The sequence below is a fragment of the Pavona decussata genome, unplaced genomic scaffold, assembly GCF_977016875.1.
Source record: "Pavona decussata unplaced genomic scaffold, jaPavDecu1.1 SCAFFOLD_53, whole genome shotgun sequence".
Lineage (NCBI taxonomy): Eukaryota > Metazoa > Cnidaria > Anthozoa > Scleractinia > Agariciidae > Pavona > Pavona decussata.
The window spans coordinates 3,544,906-3,569,247 of NW_028145475.1; the positions used below are offsets into that span (position 1 = coordinate 3,544,906).

Here is a 24,342-nt window from a genome sequence, read left to right on the forward strand (position 1 = left end):
CTCTAACTATATTATAATATCTACTCCCAATTTGGCACCAAGCAAAACATGTTTAATTTTAAAATTACAAAAATAACTAAGCCACTTGTAATTTATATTCAAAAGAGATCTCTCTGTTGGTAGTTTTCCTTCTTAAAGGATTCCTTTAGAAAATGGGAGACTAAAAAATTAATGTCCGGGGAACCTCAGAGCATCATTTTGTAGATATTCAACTTGAAGAGATTCATGACAAAATTTTACTTTCCTAAGACATAAGCATTTATAATCATTGTCTAATTAACAAATCAACAGCAGTTTTCTTTTGTCTATACTCTTATAGACTGTTAAATGATGTCATATATAAAATGTTCAAACTCAAGAGGAACCAGGAGCTGGTTTCACTGCCAAGTTTTGAACATTTTATGGCCTACAAGAGTATAGATCATAGAAAACGGCCGTCAATTTGTTGTTGTTGTTTTTTTTATTGTTTTTTTACAATAACATAAAAAAAGTATGAACGGAATTTGCTTTATTTTCCATTGTGAAAGCATGCACTTTACATCTGATGTAATTTTTATTTTCTGTACTATTATAGATAAATTAGCTACAAGCCAATCAGCATGTGGGAATACTGTCTGTACTGATCAAAGTAAGCTAAAAAGCCCTACTGTACCACCACTGGACTAATAAATTTATTGATGTACCCTTTGCAATTCTCTGGTCTGATTTCTATATACCTGATTTGGACCAATCAAGTTATACCCTGCTAATGAAACTTGGGTAAGATTATTCAATTTACATTTTGGAAAGACTGCATTGTAAGTGTTTAATTTCTTATGTACTTGGAGTGGGAGATGCATCAACACTTATCCCACTATCCCTTTTACTGGAGTGTGTTCTTGTTTGCCTACCAGATGATGCCCCTTGATGACAATTTTTGTCCTCCTTTGTATCTTCTGGTTCAGCCAATGCAACATCTGTAGAGTTCAATGCCTGCTCAGTCTTTTTCTGAGTGCTATCAGATTCTTTTAAATCCTTTTTTATCTCAGCAACTTGTGACTCATCTAGGTAACCTGGGCTGTCACCACCTGAACTAGCCACAGGAGTAGACGTTCGAGGGTTTTGCTTCTCCTCCGAAAGCCGTCTGATTAGGTTAGAGGATCTCATTCTGTCAGCTCCACTTGAATGTTCTGCAATCTCCACAGCTCCATTCCAAAGGGAATTATCCCCTACGGTTTCATTTCCATTCAAAGCAGCCATCTTGCTCCTGCTGTTTGATCGAGACCTTGGCAACATTTGATAAATCTTTCCCCGCAACCCATCGACATTCGCCATTTTTTCACTTTTTTCCAGCAGCTCATCAATGTCAGCAGAGTTGCGGGAACTTCCTGCTGATTTTTTCTTTCTTATCGATCTCTCTGTTCTTAGCGCACTCACTAGAGCTTCTTGCTGTACTCGTGCCTGGATAAGTTGAGACTTTGTAATTTTGAGCTCTGCCGTAAGTTCATCCACCTTCTGTTTTAAGTCATCAACTTGGTTTTCCAAGTGTTGGCAGTAAGCCTGATGAAACATATGAAAATATAACAAAAAAGGATTTTAATGTTGCCTGGATAAGAGACCTTATTAGGGTTGACTTGGAGAGTTTGACATGCTTAATAATTCTATGAGTGTTGCATCACTGAATTTCATCCATGGAACTTTTGTGGTACATGTAATAGGGTACTTCACACGTTTTTAGAGCACATTTCCTTGACCTGATAACTTACTTTGAAGATCTATTTTCATTGCCAAGTGTACACATTCTTAGGGCACATTTTTTGGCCATATTCTCTGTATTTTGTAAAAATAATACAGGGCACCAAAAAAATCTCTTTTGTATCTGTTGCCCGTAACGAAAAATATCCAATTGGCCAAAGTAAAAGAACTGAATTCTTATTAATCTGTTTTAGAAGAAGGTATTCTGGATTTGGAATATCCGGAATATGTCCCAAAGAAACCGCGCCCTTAGTTTCCACCTTGAATAAATGTCAAATGATTTGTTTGTATATAATAATTTATATAACTCCTGTACATCACATTTTTGTTCTGCGTGGCAGTTGTAAGTGGTTCTGACAGTTTGAATCTGTGTTGAACATCAATATTATTATTGTCACATGCAATTTTTGCCTGTGACAAAATTGCATTATTTATATCAGCCCTAACAAGACAAATAATACAATGATAAAAGCTAGTCCACAATAATTTAGAATGTTTATGAATAATTGATATTAATTAAAGCTCTTGTGTGCTGATACAAATTATTAAATTTAAAATTGGATAAAGTTTATTATTTGCCAGCAGCAAAACACTGAAAGCTTACCCTACTTTCTTCCAAGCTATCATATGGCCCCGGAGGATCATTCAGACAAAAGAACTCTTTCACTTCAATACTGGAAAGAATCAAACATGCATGTACAGTTACTCAGAATGACAAGAAGTTGACAGGTCAAATTGCACAGTTTAAACAGCCAATAAGAACAAAGCAGCAAATGTTAGTACTAGCCAATGAAATTTAACTACCTATCATGTCATGTCACTTGTCAATCTTCAAACGTTTTGAAATGACAAACATTTCCAGTTCCAGATGACACCCAATTCAATTAATTTTTTTTATTCTTGGACAGAATTATCTGCCATTAGTTTCACCAAAAGTTGCAAGCTTTGTTTTTGCCTTGGAATGTTGAGGTTTAAGCTGATGTACAGTGTAATCAAAAGTTTGTACTTACACTAAATATTCTATGACCTTGCATTTTGTTATGGACACAACTAATTGGTAAATACTAGTAATAATCAAAGATTAGGGAGAGCATTTGATCATCTTGATCCCAGGCTCTCTCTCCTTTATGATGTCATCTACCCCTGTAAAAAATCTGCAGGGGATGCCAGATACGTGTCCCAAGATCCTTCCATTCATTCCGGCAATCAACGTTGTCCCATACAATCTTGACTCCAATCCGTATAACTTAGGAGTGCGTTCATGCTATGTCCAACACAATAATTATTATTATAATAGGACTTTGTGTTGTACAATTCAGGGGTATCTGTGACTGTAGTTTCAAATCTTGCCCAATAACTCCCTGAATTGTACTCCACTCAGTCCTATTAGCAGTACTTATCTAATATCTTATTAAGAAGCTCTCTAGTTAAAATTAATACCTCTGAGAGATTTGAGAATGATTCATCACATTGTTGATAAAATACTGCAACTTTCTTGCTCTCTCTTCTATGAATTCTGTCAAAAAAGAGAGTGAACATTGAAATGCAAGTCTTTTACAAGCCCCACAAGGACAATCATTAAAACCTTGCAATTTGTCTTTTTTGTTTTAAATAATTTAAAAGCAAGATGAAAATGTGATGAGAAGCTTATTCATCCAGGATACAGTCACTGACCTTGAATTTAAGGTATACTGGAGCAAAGAAAACCTAATAATTTTTTGAATAAAAATTGTGTCAATGTAGGTCTTCTGACAGACCTTGGCAATAATCCAGAATGGCTTTCAGTTGATTCAACAAACACTATCAATTATGTTACACTGTATATGAAGGACATGCAGTATCACAAGTTACTAGATGAGCTGCAATTGTTTGGGTTTTGAAAAGAAAAAGTCCGCAGCCAATGTTAGGTACAAGTTAAAAACAGTCCATATTCTAAAATTCATGAGATTCCCAATAAAAGAAAAAAAGATTCCCTCAAAAAGTCACTTACAAAATTGTATGCTGGTGTTGCATGAAAACCTTAAATTATTTAATATAAACTTCATGTACCTGCATCAAAGTTGTCCTTAAACCAACGTTTTCCGGGTAGCTTGACTTGAAAATTTGGATAGGCAGCTTTCAACTAGTCATTCAAAAATTAATAACACCTCTTGTTAGTCAAACCCCTAACTTCCTTGTTCCTGGGAGGTTACAGAAACGGACTGCTACTGGAAAGATGGGATAGGACGTTCATGGGGTTCATGAAGTTTTTGGGGCCTTTACAGATCACCCCCCCCCCCCTCCCTCCACCTTCTTGGAATTTCCAATCCCTTCTATGAGTGGGTGGGGGTATGGATATTTTCTGGCAAATATACGCCATGGTAAAATAGATGTTAAGATGTTAACTAGATACAAATTAAAGTTTGAACCTTATGCATGCACATATGCAAAAACAAATAAATAATAAGTAAACAGATAGATAACAAATAAATAACCCATTTTATTTCTGTTTGTAACTTACCCTGTCATTGAGACGTGTGAAATCAGTGTAACGGCGAAAAACAAACCAACTTCTACTGGGACTTTTTACTTCAATTTTGTAAACCTGATGAATAAATCAAGATCATAATAATTGATTGTAGATGCTGTGTAAAATCTAGCAACGACAGATCAAGCCGCTTGGGAAAGGGAGGAAATACGGGGTACTTACATGTATATTAAGTGTACACTGGACAGGGTAATTTCCTAGATACTCATTTACATTTTTCATCACTTTTTAAAAGTTTTTGCAATGATAGTCACTGGAATTTGCCGTACGGAAAAAGATGACAGAGGGACATTTTACCGAAATACCTTGTGATCCCAACACAACCAATAGGCCCAAAGAAAGCCATATTTTTGGCAAAATTGACCCTGTACTAACAACATTGTGTATGCTAGATTTGAAGTTTTTAGAACTTTTCTGTGTGTTTTTATGAGCTCAAGGGCCAATCATTGTTGTCTTGTAAACAGATGCCTACAAAAAATGTACAGTAGGTCATTATTTTGTAAGCTTATTTTAAAAAATGCTCTCTTAAGAACTACATGTATCTTCTCAACTTTATAAAAATGAAGTGATCCCGAAGCTGAACAATTCATTGAAAAAACCTGGTACTCTACTGGATTTTTTTCCTCAGTTCAACTTACTGAGATTTGTACACAATTGCAGCTGGACACAAACTGCATAGGAAACAAACTGAGTGATGGACATGCTGGATAATTATTCTAATCCAATTTTGATGTCAGTGACGTCTAAATGTTTCTACATAAACTTGTAAGCAGCTTGTAATTACTGAACATATCTGCTGCTCTGTTTAGGAGACATTTGTGGGAAAGGAATAATCGCGTGACAAGTGCTAAGAATTTCTACACTGGAGACTTGAACAGGTATTAAACTTGATTGGACCCGCACCACATGGTGAGCCTTAATGGCATCAATGCTTAATACATATTTATAGAATACAAAACTTAATCTCATGATATAGTAACTTAATGGGAGGTAGTAAAAAGAAATGTCAAAACTTGATATAAAACCATTCTCTCTAAACTGTTCACATCCACATTTCTGGGACTAAATTGGACTTGCAAATCATTTGAGAACGTGCATCAACAAGCCAATGGCATGGCGTACACAAGTTTGCACCGCATTGACCACTTCCTGTTTTTCCAAGGGCTATATATTTAGACACTGTACACTGCATAAATAGTGTATGAGGCATCAAGGATAAAGTTCCTTGAAATCCACCATCATAAACACTGCACTGTGATAGAAAACACTACCTCAGTTTTTGATAGACTAGTAACCGAATAACAATTGTACAGAATGTAGTAATTTGCACATTATCTTTTGGTCTTGCATGATTTCACTTATAAATATCCAAGAAAACATCTAAAGAGAAACCGCTTCAATCAATGTCAAGTGCTTTGCAACCATGAACAATATCAAGCCTACCATTCACAAGATTGCGTCTAAGCTTCTTTGACTTTCCGCATATTTGAAAAAATTGGCATTTATATACAAAAAAATATGAGCAATGTATTAGTTTACAAGTTTAGTGCGGGCATATAAGCTTAAGCTTTAAGCTCTTACCTGCTGAGCTTACTTATTCATAATCGAGGTATAAAGTTACGTGCGCGCAAAACAAATTAAGGATTATATTTTAGCTTCTCGGTCTACAACAAGAGTTCTAAAAAAAGGTACCAGTTTTAAGTCAAATTTGTTCAGCAGTCATTGCGCATAAATTAAGTCTTCAGCTTATTAAAAATTACCATGTACAAAGAGAGAAGTACAAGCTTATAATAACAAAGACAAAAGAGTCACGCGTCTCACATAAATATGCATAATCAAAATATCCAAACTTGTAACAGGTTAATAGATATAGATCACCCGGCTCTTCCGTAAATCTATTTGTCTTACCTTAGTTTTATCGCTATAAGTCAAACGTCTAACAACGCATATTACAAAATGAAAGAACAGAATGCGAGACGAAGCCTTCGTTTTCGTGTTAAAAACAACAAAGCGCACGGGTCGACGTACCGTGAATTTTTGTCGTTGATCGATCACTTCATAACCGATGATCGGCGCCTTCATGCCTAAATTCTCTGATGTCCTTCCACCGTCTGTTTCGTCTTCATCTTCTTCGTTCATTCTTAGCCTCGGACTTCGTCTTGAAGCCCGTGGTCGGGGAAAATCTGCCGTGAAATCGGTTGACAAGTAGCTCACCTGACCATCAAGCGCCATTTTGTTGAATAACTTTCGCTCCAGTCCTCTCTCTTTCCTTTCCGACGGGGGTATCAGCTTTGAATCGCTGAAGAGGAACAGTTAGTCTCACGGTATGAAACTATTGGGTACTCCCGGTTGAGATATTTTGTATGTCATGGGTTTTTCCTCACATTCTTCAAACTGAAACGTTTGACAATTGGATTAAGTTATTTATTTTTGCCCCTTTTTAGGGGTAAAATGTCGTATGCATCAATCCTAAAATTCACGGATAATTTTCTGGCATCTTCCTAATTTCCCAGTTTGAAAGTTGACCTTCTTCTCAAACTCATTAATAATTCATCAAGCCAAAACAAAGCAAATCACTACCGTGAAGGAGGTTTAGAAATGTGATCTTAGTTATCATAAAATTTTGTGAGCTTTTGCTTCGAATTTCTCTAAAAATTATCAATAGTTTGAGAAGCTATATCAAACACTCCAAAGAGGGTTTCCTCCTTTTTCCAAACACCTCGAAGTTGGTTAAAAAAAAACCTCGGCTGCGCCTCGTTTTTCCAACCTACTTCTCGGTGTTTGGAAATCGGAGGAAACATCAACACAAATTGCAACACTCAGAAAAACGGTGACAGTCCCTTGGCCATCCCTCATGCATGATGTCTCTATATCCCATGGCTAAATTTTTCTTCATCAGTCTCTCTCTTCAGTTCTCTCCAGGATTGTTTTGTTTTGCCATGGAAAAAGGGTAAACGACAAATTCAAGAAGTATTTGGAGGCTGAGGAGGGTGACGAACAAGACTCACAAGTGGAGTATTACGCGAAGAGAAAATTTGCTAACCGTGCACGGCTCGCGGATTTTTCTCTTCTTCCTGTATCCCACTTGGCAACCAGGCGTTTACCCTACGGAGCAGTCGTTTCCTTTCCTAAAGCGTGGGGGTGGAGAGGGGGGAATCCTTCTATCTGGTCCCAGTTGTTCGAAAGCCGATTAACGTTAATCCGCGATGAAAAGTTAACCGAGGTTTTCAGCTCGCTCGCTAAAAATGTTCTTAAAAGCCAATTTTAAACTAATGGTAAAGTGTTCGTCAAAACCGAGGGACAAAAATCTTTGGCAAAACTCTATTTATCAGCAGTTAAACTCGAATCAAAGTTCACGTTAACCCAGGATTAATCGGGCTTTGAACAACTGGGCCCTGAGGCTTCTCGTTAGATTGGAAAGGAAACGACCTTTTAAGCAGGCTAGTCTGCGCTTTGCGGTTTCCCCCCTTTCACCATGCAACAAGGATTCCTGTAGTAGTTTTAACTACACCTGACACTGAATGAACTGTTAACCCCAAGCATACCAAAAGGATCATTTTATCACTTAACAGTTCTACTTTATTCATATCTTTATCTTACTTCTAGGACAACACATTGCAATATTCCAGATAAAAGTTCCGTTTAGCATCTTGACGCTTTGTTCTCAAGAGAGTACAGATTAAGCAAGTGGGTAGCTGGCGCTTGTAGCAATTCCACACTGATTGTTCTTGTTTCTTGACATCATGATGTAGCCTTCTATTCCCCAGTTTATCCCCCACGAGTTTTTGACCAGCCAGTAGTCCTGGCCTTGATAGGTACCGTATCCAACAATAAGAACAGCGTGGTCAAGTGTCACATTGCTACAGTCTCTACGGTGAGAAAGGACATAAATTAATTTCATAAGATAAATAATGATATTAGTACTAGTAATAACAAGATTACAATCTGTCATGGAATTATATAACGACGATGATGGTGATTTTATTGTGAAGACAACGACAACGACGATAACAATGATGATGATAATGATGATGACGATGATTATGATGGCGATGGTCCGTGCTGGTGTTGCTTGTCGTCTAGGAAGTGATGGCGAGGATGATGGTATTTGGTATTGGAGGTAATGATGGTGGCGAGGGCGGTGGTAGTGGGTGGTCAGGAGATGTTGATGGTGATGATGATGGCGACGGTAATGATAGCGGGTGGTGGAGATGACGATGGTGGCGAGGGTGATCGTAGTGAGGAGTAGTGCAGATAATAGGAACCTTCAGATCAGTGTACGAGTACGAGATTGAGTAGGGGTACGACTTTCAAATTTCAAAATCAGTCACATCCCTAGAACTCTCCCTCCTTCCCGTTGTTTACCAGCAGATAAGGAGACCCTAGAAACAACAATGGTGTGACAAGCGGTTATCTAAACCGAGAAAACTAGATTTGAAAAGTCGTACTCGTACTCAATCTCGTACTCGTAGTCAAATTTGAAAGGTCCCTAACGACTGTGGCGAGGGTGATGGTAGTGAGTGGTGGAAATGATAATGGCGACGATGCAAGTCGCCGTTGGAAAGGATGACGACTTACGGTTCATTATAGACTCCGCTGTGATAGAGCTGGAATGATGGGTGGCCAGCATCAATGGCGACAGATATTGGTCCGACTGTGGCTACAGCATACTGCAAAGCATATTCACTTCCTGGTTGGATGTCCACGTAGCCTAACAGGAAAACAAATGATACTGAAAAATATCCCAGACAGTCAGATTGGAACGAAAAAAGGTTAGGGGACCTTTTAATCTTTCAGGGGAGGGTTTTGTGGTTGGTCCAAGATAATGTTATACACCCAAGTGTTAACACCCTTCCAAGTGTGATTATTTACCAGTAAGAGTGGCGCCTACTGTATCCCTCTCAAAACAGCAAGATTTATTGCAAGGGTACGGATAACCAGCCTCAGTGTCAATCCCACCGTTTCTAATGATGTACCTGTGGAGCAAATTACTTTGTTAGTGAGCCGCGATAACCACCCTTATGGAGCAACTTCAGTTCAACTGAGAGTGGTAAGAACAAAACCAAAGTAATTACTCTGTCCAATCACAACAGGCAAAAAGTACACTCAACCAATTAGAATTGTAAGCAAAGGGCGTAAAGGGAGGGAAAATGCGCGCGAGCAATTAAGCCGGTCACGTTTGGATTTGGGTTTACTTCTCTATGAGTAAGAAGATGACGCGAAGTTTGTCAAACTATCAGTGAACGCGTACGTACGTAGTAAGCCAAAACAAAATCAAACGCGAATTACTTTCGGCATTCAATTGAAAACCACTTTAAATGATAAATCAAAACAATAAACAAAAACTGACTTCAAGGCTTGCATTTTGGCGTCGTTTATTCCACTTTCAAAATGGCGATCAAGACGGAGAAAGTTTCCGGCCTAACAAGCTGCTTTGTTGCAAATAAAAAGATTCTTAATGGAAGTGAAATATATAGAAATGTCACATATTAAAACTGTAGATGAAAGAATTAATAAATGGGAGCCCTTCCCAGTGATAAATACGCAACTTAACTGAAGGAATTGTGCTGTAAAGAAAGCAGTTATGACACAGCAGCAATATTTTTCTTTCAACATAACTTTCTTTCCGCAACTGGTCAGTTGCGCGTATAACTGCGATGGTCTCCCATTAATAAGAACCGATTCTTTAAACTACTTGAAAGCACAATCCGCGAATGCCTCGTGTAGGAACTGATTCTGATCATCTCTATAACATCCCGAACAGTCGACAAGATTCTGTTCGCTGAGGGAGACGAGTTTTCCTGTTATCTTGAAGTGCTGTCCTTCCACTGATCCTGTCACACTAAACGCCCAAGACCGGCCCAACAGACCTGAAAAAATGAGCAAAATTAGACCAAAATGAAGAAGATTCATTCCTATAGATGATGGCTAAATTCTTCACTAGTCTCCACGCTTCCTCGCAGATCTAAAGCATATAGAAGTTCCAGAGGTCTCAAAATCGGTACGAGCGAACAGTTGATTGCGCTGTGCAATTTTTGCGCCTTCGGAGAATATCTAGTCTTGGATCGATTTGTTTGGAGTTGTCCAAGAGAAGCAGTGCATCAGTTGATACTTAGTACTAACCTTTTCCCCCGGGGGCGTCTCTTGGGTACTGGACTTGGCCGATTATGTAAGTAAACTGAATTCCCAGCATGTATCTTGTTTGTGCCCAAAAGTCTCGGCCAGCATCATGTAGTTTGCGGAACGTATATTTTATGTATCAGCTCCGTTGAGCACTCCTAAATAATATAGTGGCAATTTGAACGGAAAATGTTATCGCACCGTCAGGCACTTAACGGTCAGGTCGACAAAAACACTTTTTGGTGATAATTTTGAACTGGAGGATATAACAACCCATTTTTTTTTTTGACGAATGGTGATTACGATGGTGATGGGGAAGTGTGAAAGATGACTTAGGTACTTAAGACCCGCATTTGACAGTGCCAATTTGCCTGGATAACAAATTTTCAGTCAGAGCAATAAAGATGCTGTAATGCTGTAATTGAGTTACATTCCATTGCTCTTCGAAGGGGTTGAAGTTTGTGCCGGTAATTTACTTAACAAAAACTGGACTAAAGTGGTATGAAAAGAGGTGACTCTTGTAGGAAGAAAAAAAGAAAACCGGTTAACAACTAAGAATAATAAGACGTACCCTGATTCTTAACCGGTGTAACATATCCTTTGGTTCTCCAGTCAACGGACGGGGGAAGATTTGCGACATTAGGAGGAAGGAAGGTTGAACCTTCACGCTCTGTTTCAATGAAGGGGGAAGAACGAAGTCCAATGACATCAAAACGGTATTCATCAACTGTCAGGTCACCGAAATGATTCATAGCCAGGGTGTATGAATGTCCATCGGAGTTGTGCTGCTGAATAAACTAAGAAAAAAGAAAAACAAACGAAGCCATCAGACATGTGGAGAAAAAAAAGAAGAAACTAAAAGGCGAAGAAATACCAGTTTCGTGCGTTGAAGTTTTACTTGAGATGATAATCTTTTTAGACAAAAGACGTTGATGTTGGTTATCATAAAGGTACTGATACTACGCTCTAATTGTTACCAACTAACAAGCCGATCGATTAACTCTTGTAGTAAATGTATTATTCATGCACCTAGAACGTGTTGGAGTATAGTTCTTAGGTTGAGTTTAGTTCTGCATCGAATGTGGAAAGCCATCCGTTGGCCACATCGCGGATATAGAAGAATTGTCCGTTTTGAAAGCTCTCTTAGAGTTTATACTGGAGTTGCAGGCATTCCAGGAATGACACTCTGGACACTCTTTTATTAACAAAGTTCGGTGATTAGGCAACCATGCAATTCCAACAATAAGGACCAACCTCCCTTCCCCTTCGCCTGCAAAACTGCTACCCCCTAAGTGTTCTTTCCGTTATTTCTATGGATCTGTCTAATATCTTAGTATGACCACTTACTCTAGTAGAGTACGTTAGTTGCAATTTTATCTTCTTTCAGTAAGTGCCTCAGATCGCGGAAACGAAGCCCGATATCGATACTGTGAGGCCAAAAAGGAAATGCTCGAAGTGACTCGAGGTAAGGTAGTGGTCGCCAAACGCAATAGGACTGCTAACCATGAGGGGGCGAAGGGGAGGGGGCGGGGTGGAGGATGAACCTTACTATAGGTATGTAAGGCGCCAAAGGAAATGATCGATCTTTGAGCCATTTTGGTCTGATATAGTGTAAGGCTGGTCTGGAATTGGGCCTTCACAACTCCTACTCAAGTGTTTGTCGCTTTGATTTCTGTCGTTCTCTTCCCACCAATTTAGCATTTTGTGTATTTGTAGCGGGTAAACATGATGTTTGAGGATTTGCATGGTAAGGTATGAAATAGGGAATCTATTTAAGAGCCTGGTCTGAACCAGGGTAAGGAAAATCAGTCGCATATGTTGGTCTGAAATAGGGTAAGGGTTTCAAGAAGCGCGCCACAAACACCCACCCAAATTTGTGGGCAATACCCACCCCGGGGAGTGTTACCAGCGTGACAGCTTTATTAGATCTGCGTAAACGGATTCCTGTGTGTGTGCACAGTTTGAAGCGAAAATCGCGTCAAATTGCGCAGATAACCAGGCGTCACGTTGGTCACACAAAGACACTGGTTTTTGCCATACTCTTTCATTCTGGAGCGTACGTTCCCCGGACAAGTTCCCTAATTTCGAAAAGACAACTTGGTAAATTGCTGGTTACCTTCAAATTCTCTCTCCACACTGAAAAGCGCGCAGTATTCTCAGCCTCAGACTCGTAACTCTTGCCATAAAATGACTTCCATTCCTGCCAGTGCTGCTTGTATTCCTCAAAGGTCAGATCAATCTCCTTCGCCACTGAATTAACGCACAACAGCAGCAAAGCGAGGAAACATTTCATTTTGGCTCGATTTTGTAACAAACAAAATTGCACGAGACCAGTGATATGACCACCCCTGGAGACGAATTCGCTAAAAATTAGGAACAACAGCAGCTACACGCGTTCAAATCACACAAGTGAATGGCTGGCTGCAAGATTTGTTTTGTCATGTGATTAGAAGAGTCACGAGATGCAGGCGTTCCCATGAGGAATATGACTCTAAAAGATAAACATTGAGGGTCAGTTATTAAAAGACAGTTTAGTTGTTCTAAGCCATTTTCAATTTTGCCATACCCTGGTCCCAGAGGTTTTTCTTGATTTTTCCCCGCGCTCGTGTTCGCCGCTTTGTGGCTCTTTCACGCGCGGAAAAATCAAGAAAAACCTCTGGGACCAGGGTAATTTTGCCAACAATTACATCTAAACATTGTCTACTGCCGACGGTAACCTGAATAAGGCTTGCATCCCAGACTAGAAAACTATTTATTAAATAAACCACTTATACTGACAGATGTGGAGGCCAAATGATTGTCTATTAAGACGGAGCCTTAGTTAGAGTCTGTTTAAATAACTGACCCTGAAGGTTTCGTGACCACGCAAGAATCTCAAAACCAACAGTAAACTAGCGATCAAGCGAGACTCTAACCTACAACTAGCAACTGCGCTCTTTTTCTCGATAACCGCGTAAATATTAATCACGCCATCATGAAAAACGATTCCAGCCCCCCACAGTGCCAGTCAAGTCAATCAGATGCTGGAGTAATTTTCGGCCGTTTTCCCCCTTAAAATCAGGGAAAGGAGATCATGGTCTGCGCGCAGGCTAGCTAGTTTCCGCCCGCGCAGCATTATTAGACTCGCGTCATGAACAAAACGCAACCAAGAAAAATGCATTCTTCTCCGATCCCCAGCTTAAAATAGACACTGGTTAAATTTTTTTCACACAAAAATGTCAATCAGTAACATGAACATAAAATAGTTCCCAGACGCAAACCTTTAAACTGACCCCACACCCCCAAAAGGGCTTCGCACTTCCCCGTCACCACCGATATTCGTTAGTACTGCCCCCACCCCCGGAGAGTAGTGAGAGTGTTAAACTGACTCCACGTTTTTACAAGGCAAATTGACTGGAAACCGACCGTGTTGGCTGCCTTGTGGCCCATGTGCACGACTTCAATTTTACCCTTCTGTGGTGGTTTTAACTTGAGAGTCCGTGGAAAAAAAGGTTAGGCTAGCATTTTTTAAACTGTTTCTTTTTCCCCTTTCCCTCTCCTCGGAAACAAACTCTGCCAAGAATAAACGCCTGAAAAGTCCTTTAAAGGAATCTAAGTCAAGGGTTTATATTCAGCAAAAGTTAACGGTATTTACGTTTTTAATGGTAGAGGCACTATCTTACACTTTTTTTGTGTGTAGTGGGAAGGGCCTTCAGTAACCGAAACAACTTGGGTGCTTACCATTTATGCAAACCACCCGGATGGAAATTTTCGGCAAAAATACGAAATGATTTAGCTTGTCTTAACAGAAGATGGATGACATGCAAAATGTATGAACATGAGCTGTAAATCCCAAAAGGAGTAATAAAAATACATCACTTTGACCAGAAGCCCATAATTTCAGAAGTACTCCAAATGAAATGATGCGTACCATTTGATTTTCCGACTGGAATTTCGGGTTTTCCATGTAAATGGTAAGCACCCCTCTTCCTTACCATGTAACTGCACGATCGCGCGGCAAACCTCCGAGGTCCGGTACCTAGGGGCCCGGCTAGCATTCCCATGATGATTTTATTGCCAGTGGTCGCTAGTGGGGGCTAGTAAAATAAGAACGACAACAAAATTCAAATGATGACCAGATGTTTGTTTATTTTATTAATGATTTCTCTTTCTCAAGAAAGTTACCTATAATACATCTACAAACAAAAGCTTCTAAATTACAAACGAAAACACTATAACGCCGCGAAAAATATCACAAAACTGAAAGTGAGCAGAGCTTCATTGATAATTCCCGCTTTGTTAAAATTCTCGCCCATACGAATAAAAAGGAATGCCCGTTATACGGTCCTTAAAAATTAAAATTAAAATTAAAATTAAGAACTGGACCATGCTTAAATCAAACAGTTCGTTTCAAAGTTAAAACCAAATTAAACAAGTGGATAGCTGGCGCTTGTAGCAATTCCACACTGATTGTTCTTGTTTCGTGACATCATGATGTAGCCTTCCATTCCCCAGCGGGTCCCCCAGGAGTTCTTGACCAACCAGTAGTCCTTGCCTTGATAGGTTCCATATCCAACTGCGAGAACGCCATGATCAAGCAAAGTCCTGCTGCAGGCACTGAAACGAAACCACAATGATTACTATCTGAGTTGTTTTTGTAGTCATGTTGATCTTATGATTCAAGGTCTAGGTTGTAGTTTATAAGCAAGTGTATTGTCTAGTTGATCGATCATTTTGGTCTTTTAACTATAGCTCGCGAAAAAGATATGCTTGGCCATTTTTGCTGACCTTGGCTTGGACCACCGTGAAAATTTCAGTCCTTAGTTTGTTGTCCTTTCCCAGTTTTTCATTGGACATCTGTTGTTTGGATGTGTGGTTGTGTAGGTTTCTTTGGGTTTTCTTTGTTGAGTTGTGAGTCGAGTCGCTTGTAGAGTATAGCTGGGGCTCTTTGAGTGATGCAATAGTAGAAAGCAGTTTATCAAGTCAAGTAAAGAAATCAATAAAATGTAACTGAAACTCAGAGTCTTGGTACCTCTACGTTTAAGCCAAGCGAGCGCTCAACATATTTGGCGGAGAACGAATTAATCAGAGGCTGAAGGACCCATTAAGATGGAAGATTTCTTCGATTGGATGAGTCTAATACAAACGTTTCCGTAGTCTTCAGGAAATCACTCAAAAACAGCGATCGGGGTCTCTTCGATGTAAGAAAGTTGTCTTATATTTTAAGGAAGGGAAAGAGCTGAGATGCCACGAGCAGTTAAAAAAAAAACTGAAAAACTCTCGCGGAAATAAGAAACATTTTCTCTTCTCTATATATCACGCCATCTTCTCCCCTCTCCCCCTCCCTGCCTCTTTCAATGTTGATGCTGGTAGACCAAAAATAGTGCAACATTGATTAGGGGGGGAGGGCAGGGGGTTACGCTGGTCTGAATCTGAAAATGTCCTAAAGTAACGCACTTTACGAAAACTGTCTCAACTCTTATTTAACTGAACCTCTGGCATGACAAAGTGCTGATGATGTGGTCTAAAATCGAGGAGGATAGAAACTAACATTAATGCTTATGGTTTAATGCTTATGGTAATGAGCATGGACAGTACCGATAAGGGTTGCCATAACGAAGGCCGGAGATTAGATACTTACGGCTCATTGTAGACTCCCCTGTGATAAAACTGGAATGATCCGTGGCTTGCATCAATGGCGACAGAGATTGGGCCGACTGTGGCTACTGCTGACTGAAGAGCAGACTCACTACCTTTTGAGATGTCCACGTAACCTAACAGACGCCAAAACAAACAGCCACGTGTAATATTAACAACATTTCACTCTAAATTTGACTTTGCACAAGGTTGTATCATTCGGGCGACGGGATAAAAGGCACTGAGCTTTAATCCCCATCTCTTTAATCCTATATCCGTTAAAGATACATCGTTCTTCAAAATGTTGATAAGACTTGCGTTTCTTTGGGAAAATCCGAATCCGGATTTTTGATCCCAGATCACTCGGATCATGGTACATCAAAGGAACCGACGAATCCTTACCCAGAGTGGCTTCGTCGGTTCCTTTGATACACCATGATCCGAGTGATCTCGGATCAAAAATCCGGATTCGGATTTTCCCAAACAAACGCATCCATATACACCGATCTATCGCTTTTCAATGTATATCATACATGGGAACAGAGGACACAGGGTTAGGTATATATAAATTTTGTAAAATAATCAAATTCGCGGTGGCGGTTTAAGAGCCGTCGGTACATGTTTTTTTTTTTTAATTATTTACCGCGTCTTCTTCACATTGGAGAAATCCTAAAATAATTGCTTACCGAGGTTACTAAAACGGACTACGGACGAACAACGATCTTCTCCGAAAATTCGTTTCACTCGGCGTTGCCTGTTTCGCCTCGAACGATCCTCGGCAGCTCGGCTATCACCGGAACTATCCGTAAAAGCACCGATGCATTTCACTCACCAGTATCAGTGGCACCGACGTCAGCGGCCTTAAAATGGCAGCGTCCATTTCTTGCTTTGTAAGGGTAGCTGGCTTCGGTGTCAATACCATCGTTGGCTTTGATGTACCTGAAAAACCAAAACAAAAACAACAACAAAAAGATTATCAGATGATGTTAAAGGTGAAGATAATAAATATGATGTTTACAATGAGTCGTATTTTGTCCAGAGAAAGGTTAGTACGTGGGACCTTTAGGTAGAAAGAAGCAAAAAATAAAAACAAGAGGAGTGCTTGCAGTTTGACCTGAAAGGGAAATTAATTTTTGTAGTTTAAACTTGCGATTATAATAAGTTAGGCGCTTTAATTTTGCGCCGTATTCTTTTGGTACCTGGTGAGATTCTGGCAAGAATGTCTTTTTTTGAAAGAAAATACCTTCTTAAGAGAATTGAAATAATAATTTATTGGGGATATTGCAGATCCCCGTCACTTTTAGATGCAAGTGTGGGAGAAGAGCGTTCGGTGGACCAAGACCAGGAACCAAAGACTTACAAAGTTGTGGTATGAAAATGTTCACATGTCGTGCAGGAATGAGGACCTTTCCGGTATCACGTAAATACCCCCTCTAACTTCTGAGTCTTTGGTTGAATATGTAGATAATTTAATCCATAGATTCAATCCTTACAACGGCCTTACCAAGCTAGGGGTGAAAGATTTTTTTTTTTGCGGGGGGAAGGGGAGGGGGGGGGGAGATGTAAAGCGCATTTCATACTGGTACCGAGCAGTACTGTCCTATGCTGCCGTTTGTTAAAAGGTTTTTGCTGGTTCGAAAAACTGAGATGAAGCGTCTGGTCCAGTTACGTCATGGTTACATTAAATTACTTTCAAAGTAACGCGTTTGCTTTTTAGTTTACTTGAAAGCATTATCCATGAGTCCTCCTTGGCAGCCATGATCGCCGAACTTTGTAGAACAATCCACGAGGTTCTGCTCGCTGAGTGAGACGAGTTTTCCTGTTTTCTTAAAGTGCTGTCCTTCCAGTGATCCTGTTGCACTAAACGCCCAGCATGAGCCACATTGGCCTGAGAAAAAAAGCAAACAGATGTAATTAAAACTCGATAAAAAGGAGGTTTCGGACACATTGTACAAAATTAGGGTAGAGAAGGTGGCTCTCTTTGTATAAATATTTTTAAACACTACATAGACCAACAATCAGTTCTTTTTCTGACATGACGTAAATCATTCAGTAATTTGGTATCTCTAGCTGTCTGGCTAGCTTTCAATGAAAACTTTGCAATAATACATGGTTCTTTACATTTCATTCTGTGGATGAAACCAGCCTCTTAAAGTGCTATCATTCATATGAGAGCTTCCTTGCAGGACGTTTATAGACTTGTTTTGTGTTTCGATATTTTTCGAAACGAACGTTTATGTTTTTCTTTCTATTTTGGCCTTAGCGACTCCTGGGCGTCACATTGCCTGATAGGAAGACCTAAAGGACAACATACCTTGGTTCTTAATCGGTGTAACATATCCCTTGGTTCTCCAATCAACAGTTGGAGGTAAGGTTACTCCACTGGGAGGAAGGAAGGTCGAGCCTCCACGCTTTGTCTCATTTGAGTAATGTCCACGAAGTCCCAAGAAGAAGAAGCGGTATTCATCAACAGTCAGGTCGCCAAACTGGTTCATAGCCAGGGTGTACGAATGCCCTTCAGCGTTGTGCTGTTGAATTTTCTGGAAAAAAGGACAAACAGTATTATTATTTTAATTTTGCACCCAGAAGTTTTCTCTCCCGAACAGTGAGAAGATCGGCTGGGTATGTTGGACCAGGGGAACTATTGCCATCCCAGCTCGCTTGAGCGAGGGTCTTGCCTTCGTTTAACATTTTAACTAGGCGCTTTACCAAAGCGTGTAAGCCGGGTTCATTTCCTTGCAGTGCGTTAGGCTTAAAAGTAATCAAGTCACAGGTCTTCGGTTCTTGGTCTTCAGTTTTCGTTTTCTAGCTCCCCAGCAACGAAAAATGAAATAAAAAGAAAATAAATTTGTTATCATCTTTCAGTTGCAAAGATTTGGTTTGAACTTACTGTAAAGTAAAGGCAGCTTTAGCCCCCCCCCCCACCCCACCCGAGGTATAGTTAGTAGATTTTTGGGTGGGAGTGTCCGGCTGGGGCTCTCAAACACTTAAATAGTATATCAGACCACCAGTACAGTCATGTTTTGCCACCTTATTGCAGGTTAAAAACCAAACACTCTACCCTATTTCAGACTCGAGTCTTACTTTTTATTCCCGGGAACCTGTTCCGGACTTGACTTTTCTTAGAGATAGCCTATTCTAGACCAAAACTCTCTGATTTCTATACCATATCCCAGACTACACTGCTTCAAAAACATGCGCCAATGTGACGTGTGCGTCAGCATCACGTAATTTGAGTGACACGATAACTGGTCATTGGGGTATGGTGACAAAAGGAAGTTTGTGCTTGAAAAGTAAGATTTCAAATGGTTTGAATTAAATTGCCCGCCTGAACGCTTTTCTTCTCTATTTCTGTCTTGTGTGATTCTTGGGTCGATTCGAGGCCGATGTAAATTTCGCCTTACCTGAAACCGTTTTCTACTTCAAAACGTTTGACCCCGTGCGAACAAAACCGCCAGCTATGCAGGCTACTACATTACATACATACAGATCACTTTCGCTAGCGCATATATATTAGAAAGGTCAAATAGACACTCGTCGCGTAGCTAGAGCTTGGAGTGGCTGTGATCCGCTAGGAGGGAGTTAAATGGTCAATACTCCCGACGTAACCAATCGAACACAATTTTTGCCCTTCAGTATAACTCATTTGTTGTAATAAAGTTGTTGTTGCTGTCATTTACAGAAAAACAAATCAGTCTATTAACCGGAAATTCTTGGCATGCGCATATGTGAACGCATCGGCATTCCCTCCAGTAAAACCGGCTCAGAGCCGGCTATTTTCACTGCCGAACAGTACTTTCTTATATTTACTAGAGTGGTTTCTTTATCACTATTTTTCAAGGGGATTGACCGTGACATTGTGCACTTTCATTTGGGATAAAATTGACATAAATTGGTTTAGGGGATTTTCAAATCTAACGAAAATGTACTTTCTATAGTCTATTAAACTGATTAAACTAATGGCCTTCTCACAAACCTCAGATTTCAGCGAGATATCTATTTAAAATAAAATCCTCCCTTTCTAGTTTAAAAAACGCCTCTTGAGATCGAAAGGACAATGAAAAGATTTCTAAAATTGAAGCCATTTACAAAGTGCGCGTTTCTTCGCTTTACAGCTACAAGCGCCTGGTACGAACCATCACCGGCGTGAAACCATTACATCATAGAATCGCTTTACGTTTGGGTCAAGAGAAATGCTTTGATGCAGATGTTGACTGCTTCACACACTTGCTTAAGCACGCTGTTTACTTGCAGAAACCGAAAAAAGATTATCAATTTGCAGTATGTCCGCCTGGCACAAGCCATAGCAGGCAGTGAATCCATGTGATCACATGATAGAATCGCTTTACGTTATAAGCCGGCAGGGGTTAAGACATGCTTTGATGCAGATTTTGAGGAGTTACGTTGACTGTTTCACACACTTGCTGAAACCATTCTGTTTACTTACAGAAACCGAAAAACGATTTTCACTTACAAGCTTTCGCTTATCAAAAGCAACGGAGACTTGTTTCTGTTACATTTTTTGCAGCGCTGGAGGTATTTTAAAACAAACAGAGCATCCATTGACGTGACCCGAGTTTGCATCGATGCACATTGTTATTAAATACGTGCGCAAACAAATAAAATGATCATCGACAGTAAAAGCTTTCGCATCTGCTGCAATACAACACTCACCCTCAAGTTGTCCCTCCAAATCGCATAGCGCGCGTCTTCCTGTGTTTGTGTTTCGTATTTCTTATCGTGGAAAGATTTCCACGCCAGCCACTGCTCTTCGTATTCTCCAAACTTCAGAACATCGCCACTTGTAGCAACAACGCACAGCACAAAAGCGAGAAAACCTTTCATTCTGGCGAGGGACAAATTTGAGTTGTTCTACTCCGGCACAGCGCAGATTCAACACTAAGGCTTAAACTGGGAATATGGGCAATTTATCAACGCAGTAGTCACATGACCTGCGCGTGATGGAATAGAACATGATGTTTTCATTTTCGGACGTCAAGGATTGCAAACAATCATGATTCAGCAGAGGAAGTGTTGACAGGAATGAGAAACCATTGTTTTTATTTAAAATCGCGTGACTATGAAGGCAGATCGGATGATCATGTCTTGTATCTGCAGAGCTAGAGGTTGTTTTTCTCAGTGTAATTTCCACATAAAGAAACATAGGGGTACCACTTATAGAGATCGGACGTGTTAAAACATGAATCAAAATTATCCCAGAACATCCCAGAACATCGGGGTTTCCGTCTATAGTCGATCAAGAATGAACAATCTATTTACTAGCTAGTTCAACTTTCTTAGAAATTAATTTTTTTCTCTGTCAAGATCTTTTCAGAAGGACTGCAGTAAAGCTCGTTTTTTCAATTGTCTTCCGTGTTAAAAACCCATTTTACGAATTGGATTAATCTGAGGTAATGGACTGAGAACGGGATAGCAGAACCTGCGAAACTTGTCTACTAAAAATGACTTTTCTTTTACACAGTCAATCTTATTTAGGCGACTTCTTGGCGCCATTGTCAAGGGAAACTAAAATTAAATATTCGATTTCAAGAGTAAAATAGAGTTCAGAGTCACTAATTTGCATGAGTTAGACAAAGACCTTAGCGCAAATTGAGTCTGATAGGCCTTATCAAGGCTTTCGACGCCATTTTGACGAGTAGGCAAACAGGCTTGAAATAAGAGTGTTTGTATGGAAATCCGATGTCAAATAATTTTCATAAAACAACGCTTGTGAAAAATTCATGAATTGGAAACTTTTGGGACTAGGAAAAGGATTTTAACAAGAAAGGAAGGGATGTAGCTGTGCCAGAAAGAGTCTAGTCTACTCTTGTTTTGAACTTTCCATACATTCCCTGTATTTTTTCCCTCGAACTATTTTTAGTAGCAGTTCACGGCTGGTTCGCTTTATAGACAAATGTATGGAAAGTTTAAAACACGACTAGCGGCTTCCTGGCACAGCTACATCCCGCCAATTTTTGTCTTGAAACCCTTTTCCTATTACCAAAAGTTTCCAATTCATGACTTTTTCACAAGCGATGTTTTATGAAAATTATTTGATATCGGAGTTCCATACAAACACGGTTATTTCAAGCCTGTTTGCCTACTCGTCAAAATGGCGTTGAAAACCGTGACAAGACGCATTGCACATTTAGACTGCAAGCAGTCCCTTTCTGGTCAGTCGAGATGGTGCGCTCACAGCGCTGCGAGACTGGAGCGAGGAGAAATAAACGAGAAGAGACTTTCCCCAAGCCCCCGACTCCGCTCGTTTGCTCCAGCTTTTTCGCGCTCGGCTATTTCGCGCAACCTCTCGACTATCCAGAACGGGACTGCTTGCAGTCTATTGCACATTTAAACGCGGAACATCTCATTAACGTGACAATCAAACCTGTTCTGGCATTTTTTCAACACACTAAAACAATTGCGAAGGTCGGCTGGAATCCTGCCTGCGTGTCTATTGTCATAGTCCCGGCTTGTGTACTGACGAGTTCTTGCTTCTCTTCTTCGGCGGGAGGCATTGATGGTGGGTTGTAGTTATAGTTCGAGAGGGATGAGTCGCATGTCCGCAGAAGAGTGTCCTGGTAAGTTGAAGTGTGTAGGGACTGCTGCTGTAGAGTAAACACTGGTTGGACAATACTCTGGAGCTTCACGATATCAGCAGACTCCTGGTCTTTAAAGGGTATAACGACCCGAGTGGTGTTTTCTGTCGTAGATTTAGACAGCAATGGAGACTTGTTAGCGACCTTTAGATTTAGAAAGGTTTTAACAGTGGAGTCAGTGGGATACTTCAGTTTAGACCAACACGGAAATCAGGCGTTCGCACTCCTCAGTGAAGTAGGACCATGACGAAGACAGGCGATATGCACGGTCGAGCGTAGTTGTCAATAGGCCGCGCTTGTACCTTTTATCGACGTGACTGTGGTAATGGAGAAGCAGACCACTGTTTGTTGGCTTCACGAACACTAAAGTTTCAATACGGGGCGCCCTGTTCAAGGAGTTGAATACCGAGGAAGGAAAGCATTCCATCATTTTCGACCTCCATAGTGAACTTGATGGCGGGGTGGGCGTGGTTGAGGGTGTTGAGAAAGTCCCTAGCTGTAGACAAATTGGGCATCACGTGGAGTGTGTCATCAACATATCGACGATAATAACGTGACAGCTTACCCTCAACATCTAATTTCTCTTCAATAGACGACATAAATACGTTGGGTAGCAAGGGCCCAAGGGGGGACACCGTCGATCTGTTCATACATATTCATAGTCAAGTTCATTCTTGTTTTAAACATATATGCTTTGTCCAAAAGAAATATTCTTGACAACTCTTACACATGATTAAACATTTTAAAAGTATGAGCTTTCGACAACCGTCCTGTTGTCTTCAAAGGATAACTGAAATATGAAGAGAATATGAAATGAGGTTATGAGTCCTCATTTCATATTCTCTCCATATTTTAACCGTTGAAGACGTAGACAACAAGAAGACAAAAGGCAAGTCAGAAAGAGGTTTTTTGCATTGATTAGAAGTTGTTTTAAGGGCTTACTTGAGCTAGCCTAAAAGTTCTTCCAGTTTCAACGTAAATCGATTTTCATCATTTAGTTGTGTGCGTGGAAGTGTTAACGTGAATTCAAAATTTTGCGCGGGTAAAACCCCCCAAAAACGTGCTACTTCCAGCCAGACAACACTCAACTGGTCCTACTTCTTATTTCGGTTAACGGTAGAACTTTATCTTGTTTCATGTTAGGTAAGCGCTGGCAAAAATTATACAGGCTCTTCACTTTCTTTAAAGCAAATTGAAGAATGTGTGACTGGCAACTTATAGATTCGCGCAGGTTTTACGGGAATTAGAAGAGGGTTTAAAGTACTGAGCAACCGTTGGTGCATCGTGGTCGAGGTGTTGGGTGGGGAGAGGCGGTTTCTTTTAAGCGCATTGTGTATGCAACGTGTTTGTTTGGACAATTTTATAATGTAGCTTTAATTCTATGCTCAGGGGGTGTTTTTTGGTGAGGCCTAGGTGCAATAAGAGGGTATCGGTCTCAGTAAGTGCAGTTTTGCCCAAAATTATACCAAAAGCTGCGTCGCAGGCGGTGGGCTTTGTTGCGATTTTTTGGCGCGAAAACGAGCGGCTTCGCCACGAGAAGGATGTTCCCCATTTCCCTGCTTGTTTCCGCGCCACCAAACCCCATTAAACCAGGAAAATCTCAAACTGACACACAAACGATGAAGGTTTCAAGCTATCGAACACGTTTCAATCATTTTTAAGCGGTCACCTGAAAACCACGTGTTTACAGTGGCCCCAGAATGATTATATTTACTCTTTGCAGTCGTTATTAAATTCAATTCAACCGTC

General features: G+C 40.2%; 3 protein-coding genes across 3 annotated transcripts; all 3 read right to left on the minus strand.

The window, feature by feature from the left end:
- Window positions 1–473: 473 nt before the first annotated feature.
- LOC146480543 (uncharacterized) lies at window positions 474–6,527 on the minus strand. The gene is made up of 6 exons (XM_085109723.1): window positions 6,290–6,527; window positions 4,235–4,318; window positions 3,784–3,856; window positions 3,175–3,250; window positions 2,339–2,408; window positions 474–1,539 (listed from the first exon to the last, which is right to left on the minus strand). Exons 1-6 carry the CDS (start codon window positions 6,491–6,493, stop codon window positions 814–816), a joined length of 1,233 nt encoding a protein of 410 aa, XP_084965849.1. The 5' UTR covers window positions 6,494–6,527; the 3' UTR covers window positions 474–813.
- A 1,276-nt stretch (window positions 6,528–7,803) lies between these two features.
- Window positions 7,804–12,824, minus strand: LOC146480544 (digestive cysteine proteinase 1-like). The gene is made up of 6 exons (XM_085109734.1): window positions 12,498–12,824; window positions 10,953–11,178; window positions 9,957–10,131; window positions 9,134–9,237; window positions 8,840–8,972; window positions 7,804–8,130 (listed from the first exon to the last, which is right to left on the minus strand). The coding sequence occupies exons 1-6, from the start codon at window positions 12,672–12,674 to the stop codon at window positions 7,941–7,943; spliced, it is 1,005 nt and encodes a 334-aa protein (XP_084965860.1). The 5' UTR covers window positions 12,675–12,824; the 3' UTR covers window positions 7,804–7,940.
- A 1,659-nt stretch (window positions 12,825–14,483) lies between these two features.
- Window positions 14,484–20,932, minus strand: LOC146480545 (procathepsin L-like). Its single transcript, XM_085109735.1, has 6 exons — window positions 20,672–20,932; window positions 18,312–18,537; window positions 17,720–17,885; window positions 16,830–16,936; window positions 16,002–16,134; window positions 14,484–14,977 (listed from the first exon to the last, which is right to left on the minus strand). Exons 1-6 carry the CDS (start codon window positions 20,840–20,842, stop codon window positions 14,788–14,790), a joined length of 993 nt encoding a protein of 330 aa, XP_084965861.1. The 5' UTR covers window positions 20,843–20,932; the 3' UTR covers window positions 14,484–14,787.
- Window positions 20,933–24,342: the final 3,410 nt, after the last annotated feature.